Below are 5,107 nucleotides of genomic sequence, written 5' to 3'. Positions count from 1 at the left end.
CCTCGGGGGCACCCCCCCGTGGGACCGTGTGCCGCCTGCACTCGGCCGCATCCAGCCTTTTCCCCAGCCTCTCGGGGCCCTAGCCGTTTGCCAAGTGGGCAGCTCCGAGGCTCTGTGTAGCCCCGCTGGGAACCCAGGGAGCCAGGCTGCTGTGGACCCTGGGGTAGACTGGGTGTGAGCAGGAGGTTCTCTCTCCACCAGCCGTGTTCTGGCCAACTCCAGCCTGCCAGGGCCCATGACCCTGTGTCCAGGTGACCTCAGGAAGTCCCCCACCTGCTGCCGGGGGTAGAAACCCCACTGGGACCAGCACAACCCGCACCCCAGCTTCCCTGTCCCACCAAGCACTTTAGATTAAACTGCTTCCTCCTGCGGACCCCGGCCTCTGTGGGTTGGGCTGGGGTGGGGGTCTCAGGTCGTTCCTGCAGGTCACTGCACTCTCCCACCCTACTCCCAGCACAGGAACAGATGCCTTAACCTCCTGGAGCCACTAGCCTTGTGGGCCGTGGGACTCAGCCCATCTCTTTGGGCCCGTTACCTGCCCCACCCCTGGGGGCCCCATCCGGCTCTCTCTGGCCCCACCTGGGCTGTATGCATCCAGGGACCACACCCCTGGGAGCTCAAGGGCTCTGAGGTCCAAATCCCTGCAGTATCCCAGTCTGCAGAGCCTGCAGGCCCCCCAGGGCAGAAGAGGATGGATCTGTGCTAGCCTCTTCCTTCTTAGGGTCCTGTCCCAGGGTCCACCCTGGGCAGTAGGTCCCTCTCTCCCACTTAGGGACAAGAGAGCCACAAAGCTATTCTCTGTTGTTCTGAGGTATCCCCTCTGCCAATTGAATTCCCCAAAATAAAAATTTTTGGTGTTTACCTCTGTGGCTCTGTCCGACAGTGTGGTCCCCTTGTCTGAGCCTTGGGCAGTGCCATGCTAGACTGGTCAGGGACCCTGGGTTGAAGAGGGGACAGTAGCCCTGAGGATGGTAACGGTGAGTACTGAGTGGGTCAGTAGGTAGGTTGAGAGCCAAGAACCCCTGGTCCTTGCCGGGCTCTTGCCTCTTAGGGGAGACCTTCCTGTGACACCCTCAGCTCAGATCCCCTCGTGGAAGGCTACCCACAGTGGGCGGGGGAGCAGCAGGTGCTGGGGGCCAGGCAGGGGCCCCACCCTGAAAGACATCTCTGCCAGACTGACAGGGCACCTTGGGCAGCGTCAAAACACCTGTCTCCACTTCAGTTTCCTTGGAAATAAGCTCACACGCCAGACGCGTCATTACTATATGTCCAGCCACAGGCCCAGCCCTCAGGACAGACCCCGCCTCCAGGCAGCCTGGCCCCCTCCCTGCTGGGGCCACTGGGCCTCCAGCCTAGAAGGGCAGGAAGTCATCCACCTCGAGACGAAGGAAGGGCTTCAGCACGGCCCGGAGCTTCCAGACTGTGGCTCGGCTCAGCAGGGGTGGCACCAGCCCCTCGAAGGGCTCGGGGTTCACCACGTACACGTAGGCAGCAGTGCAGGCCAGCAGAGTGCCCAGCAGCAGCCTCAGGGCCAGCAGCCTGTGGGCGGCAGCGGTCAGGGGAGGGGCACTGTGGGGACAGTCCCGGAGCGTGGGCTCTGCCTGCAGAGTGACCTACCAGAGCTGGCCCTTGAAGCTCTTGGAACATCCCAGCTGTGGCCTCCCTCTCTGTTGGGGAGGGGCTGTGTCAGAGGGCAGGGGTCCTCGGCTGAGGGGCCCACCCAGCTGTGCCTCCGCCCCGTCCTTCCCCAGGAGCTATTTTCCAGGGTGACTCTGGTTAGGAGTGGGGGGCTCCTGCTCTGGGGCCTGGCCATCTTCTTCCTCTCAAAGGACAGCCGGATCTGCCGCAGCTCATTCTGGATGGGGAGGGGCACAGCGTGGGCTCGGCAGCCCCTTTCTGGGCCCAGCCCCCACCCCTGCCACAGCAGGGCACTGGGGTGGGGCCAGGGATCCAGACCGGGGGACAGTGTTGGGTAGGGAACTCACTGCCACACACGCCATCTGCTGCTCCTTCCTGGCCTGGCTGCGGCGCTGGGCCTGCTCCCTGGGGTGGGGGGTAGGGCACCATCAGGAGCCATGCCCAGTGCCAGCCTGGCACCACCCTACACTGTGGAATTATGGGGTCAGAGATGGATCCCCCCATCCTGATGTGGCTGAGCCAGGGCTTGGGCCCCCATGTCACCCCAGAATCTCCAGCTGAATGTCTTCCATTTGGTCTAGCACACCCCGAATGTCCTTCTTGAGGTTCTGGAGGGCAGAGAAGGTGAGTTAGGCCCTCCGCCCCTACCACTTCACCAACTTTCCCGTTTCTCACCTCCACCTCCAGCCTCCCCACCTTCCCAGGTCATCCTCCAGGGCGTCCCTTCTGGGGACCTACCAGGAGTCCAGTGGCCTGGTTGTTCAGGGCCGTGTGCACCTCTGCCACGCCGTCCCACACCTAGGTGGGAAAGGCAGGATCATGTCCAAGGAGTAGGCCCACAAGGGGTCGCCTAGCAACCTCACCCGCCCTGGGCCAGGCGGGCACCTCCATGATGGCCATCTTCTTCCTCTCAAAGGACAGCCGGATCTGCCGCAGCTCATTCTGGATGGGGAGGTGCACAGCGTGGGCTCGGCAGCCCCTTCCCGGCCCAGCCCCCACCCCTGCCGGGCCCACCTGGGATTGCCACACAAAGGCTGCCTCCCTCTGGCACAGATCGCGTTGCAGCAGCTGCACAGGGGCCCTGTCCTCGGGGGGTCGGCTGCTGGCCGACTCGGGGGACTGCCAGAGAACCCCAGGTCAGTGGAGCGGAGGCCTGTGGCCCTGCAGGCAAGGGTGAGGCTACGTGGTGTCACAGGGCTGCAGTCAGCACTTACCCGGGCCAGGGCCGAGTGCTCCGGACACAGGGGCAGGAAGTGCTGCCCCGGCCCCAGCACTGCCCCCAGCTGCTCGCGGAGGTCCTGGTTCTGCATTTTCTGGGGTTGGAGACAAAGATGAGGTCACCTGTCATGGCCGCCTCTGGGGCCGGGGCTCCGAGGGGAGGCAGAGGCTTGGGCAGTGGCGAGCAGCCTGGATCCTCCAGCCGGCAGAGCTGCACTCACCAGGCTGTGAGTCCGCTCCAGCTGCAGAAAAGATGGTCCTGCAGACCCCAGCCACCCTCTCTGGGGCTGGGGGGGCTGCTGCCCCGGGGGGGGGACTGAGGGCCCTCCTCCTAGTGGCAGGATGGAGCAGGGGCAGGGCCTCGGCCCTGAGCTGGGGGAGGCCCCTGTCTGGGTGGCCCTTGCTCTGACCCGGGGTGGAGGGGGCCAGCCCCACCCCATCCCCACCTCTGTTTTTCCTGGTCTTGGCCCCCCTGGCTCTCTTGCACTCTGCTGCTGCACCTCCTCTTCTTCGCTGGACAGGAAGGAGGCCTTGCCTCCCACCCTGGGCACCCCACCCTTTGCCCCTGGAGCTGGGAAAGTCCTCGCAGACTCCAGCGAGTGGGTGGACGGCAAGGGCACCAGGCAGGGCCACCTTACAAATCCCTGGCAGGGCTGATAGAGGCATCCTCCGAGGCTGCTCGAAGCTGGGGCTGGGGGACACTGGGGGTGAGAGTGGCCACAGGGCCCCAGGGTTTTGGGCCCCTCCATCCCTTCCTGTCACCCCTTCTGACCCCGGGCTCCAGGCTCTGGCCTGGCTGACCCGCCACCCTCTTACTGAGGGTACTTTGGTGTCACGCCGTACACAGGTCTACCCCACGTGACAGTCACAAAGGCCCAGGGAGATCACAATGGGCCAGGGCTGGGGTAGAAAGCAAGCTGGGGCCCCTCCCACCATGGTGCTGTCCTCTGAGGCGGTGCTGTCTCCTCCTCAGTTTCCTCCCTTGGTCTGAGGACTAACGCCCTCCTGGACTATCTTCAGGAGTGAGAGGCTCAGAAAACCAAGTGCTGATGGAAGTCGCCATCAGTCTGCATCGTGTCCCAGCTGGGCTCCAGCTGCCTGAAGGCAGTGGGCAAGCTCAGTGAGACCCCAGAGAATCCGCACCCAGGGCCAGCCAAGCCACCCCAGCACCTCAGAGCCCTGGGCTAAATCATGCTGGCCACCGCTGCACTTGGAGTGGTTTGTCGGGTGGGAATGATGTTTAAGCTTTTATTACAGTGAAGCACATTGGCATCCATCCCCTCGCTTCCTACACGCCCCATGCTTGCCACTTCCTCAGTAACTTCTAGGACTTCTCTTTGGGGAACGCCGTTAGCTACACTCTCATGGCTGCCTCAGTGTCCTGAACTGATTGAAAACATTTACCCTTCGGGCTCATTTTGACTTTGGGGGAAGAGCCAGAGGTCACACGGTGCCAGACTGGGTGAGTACAGTAGATGAAGACACTGTAATGTTTTTACGTGGCTGTCTTTCTGCTGGGCGGCCACCTGGTAAGGGTGCCCGAAGAGGATTTCCAGAGCTGCTTCCGAAAGTGGGAAGAGCTACAGGGTAAGTGTATTCAGAGCGAGGGGAGTTTCTTTTGTTATAATAAAGGTGCTTTAAATATTTGGATCACATTTTGTGTGTGAGTGTCTGCGTGTGTGTGTGTGTGTGTGTGTGTGTGTGTGTGTGTGTGTGTGTGGTACAGCCTCTCGCTCCTAGGGCCCTAATGAACAAAACAACACAAAATTAAATCAAGCACAGGAGGGAATGATGAGAGACCCAGTAATCCAGAGCTGTGTGAGGGCTGCTGTGGAACACGGCGCAGTACTTCACAGCAGCACACTTGCTTCACAAGTAGAGAGAGCACGCTCCAAAACAAAAACAAACACATAGCGTGGGGAGGGCACGGCCCAGGGACGGGTCACTTACCGTCCCTGCCCGTCGTGCTGCGAGGTGCCTGGTGCATGTGCTGGACCTCTGCGGGGCTGGCTGCGCAGCAGCTCCGTCTACGCCTGCGTCACAAGCCTGTGAGGCGTGAGTGTGTTGCACTGTGAAGTCCTGACGGTCACAGCATCATTTAAGCGATGGGACATTTCAGCTCTAGCATAAACGTTGTTTTTCTTCTCTTTTTGCGCTCGGCGTTGAACCCGGGGCTGCGTGTATGACAGGCAGGAGCTATGCCCCAGCTCTCACTGTAATCTTGCTGGGCCGCTGTTATGCGGCGTAGCCG

The 5,107-nt window shown here is 61.9% G+C and overlaps 2 protein-coding genes across 4 annotated transcripts in view; one reads left to right on the top strand and one right to left on the bottom strand.

Annotated features, from left to right (window-relative positions):
* Zdhhc8 (zinc finger DHHC-type palmitoyltransferase 8) overlaps positions 1-861 on the top strand; it is a 16,507-nt gene extending 15,646 nt beyond the window's left edge. Inside the window, 1 exon segment of the mRNA XM_033758464.1 lies at positions 1-861. This exon segment is cut by the window's left edge and continues 43 nt beyond it. Within this exon segment, the coding sequence (XP_033614355.1) occupies positions 1-83 (83 nt within the window). The 3' untranslated portion in view covers positions 84-861.
* Positions 862-1,352: 491 nt separating this feature from the next.
* On the bottom strand, positions 1,353-3,700 carry Ccdc188 (coiled-coil domain containing 188). Of its 3 annotated transcripts, none has more exons than XM_033758465.1 (9): positions 3,078-3,605; positions 2,853-2,951; positions 2,653-2,757; positions 2,524-2,580; positions 2,377-2,436; positions 2,182-2,246; positions 1,986-2,043; positions 1,618-1,667; positions 1,353-1,539 (listed from the first exon to the last, which is right to left on the bottom strand). In XM_033758465.1, the coding sequence occupies exons 1-9, from the start codon at positions 3,603-3,605 to the stop codon at positions 1,353-1,355; spliced, it is 1,209 nt and encodes a 402-aa protein (XP_033614356.1). The 3 variants fall into 3 exon arrangements, with proteins under 3 accessions (XP_033614356.1, XP_010618986.1, XP_033614357.1); XM_010620684.2 differs by having other exon boundaries at positions 1,446-1,539; positions 1,618-1,855; positions 2,524-2,757; positions 3,078-3,098; positions 3,303-3,700; XM_033758466.1 differs by having other exon boundaries at positions 1,446-1,539; positions 1,618-1,855; positions 2,524-2,757; positions 3,303-3,700.
* Positions 3,701-5,107: the final 1,407 nt, after the last annotated feature.

The sequence above is a fragment of the Fukomys damarensis genome, unplaced genomic scaffold (assembly GCF_012274545.1).
Source record: "Fukomys damarensis isolate Sample0158 unplaced genomic scaffold, DMR_v1.0_HiC HiC_scaffold_34, whole genome shotgun sequence".
NCBI lineage: Eukaryota > Metazoa > Chordata > Mammalia > Rodentia > Bathyergidae > Fukomys > Fukomys damarensis.
This window is presented reverse-complemented; position numbering and strand designations above follow the sequence as displayed.

Bases quoted from the DNA above. Each gene is read 5' to 3' on its own strand.
- Ccdc188 (XM_033758465.1), bottom strand. From the start codon at position 3,605: ATGGAGGGGCCCAAAACCCTGGGGCCCTGTGGCCACTCTCACCCCCAG. The intron at 2,247-2,376 runs GTAGGTCCCCAG...TCTGCCCTCCAG, and splicing joins ACCAGGCCACTGGACTCCTG to AACCTCAAGAAGGACATTCG. The intron at 2,044-2,181 runs GTGACATGGGGG...CCCCCACCCCAG, and splicing joins ATTCAGCTGGAGATTCTGGG to GGAGCAGGCCCAGCGCCGCA.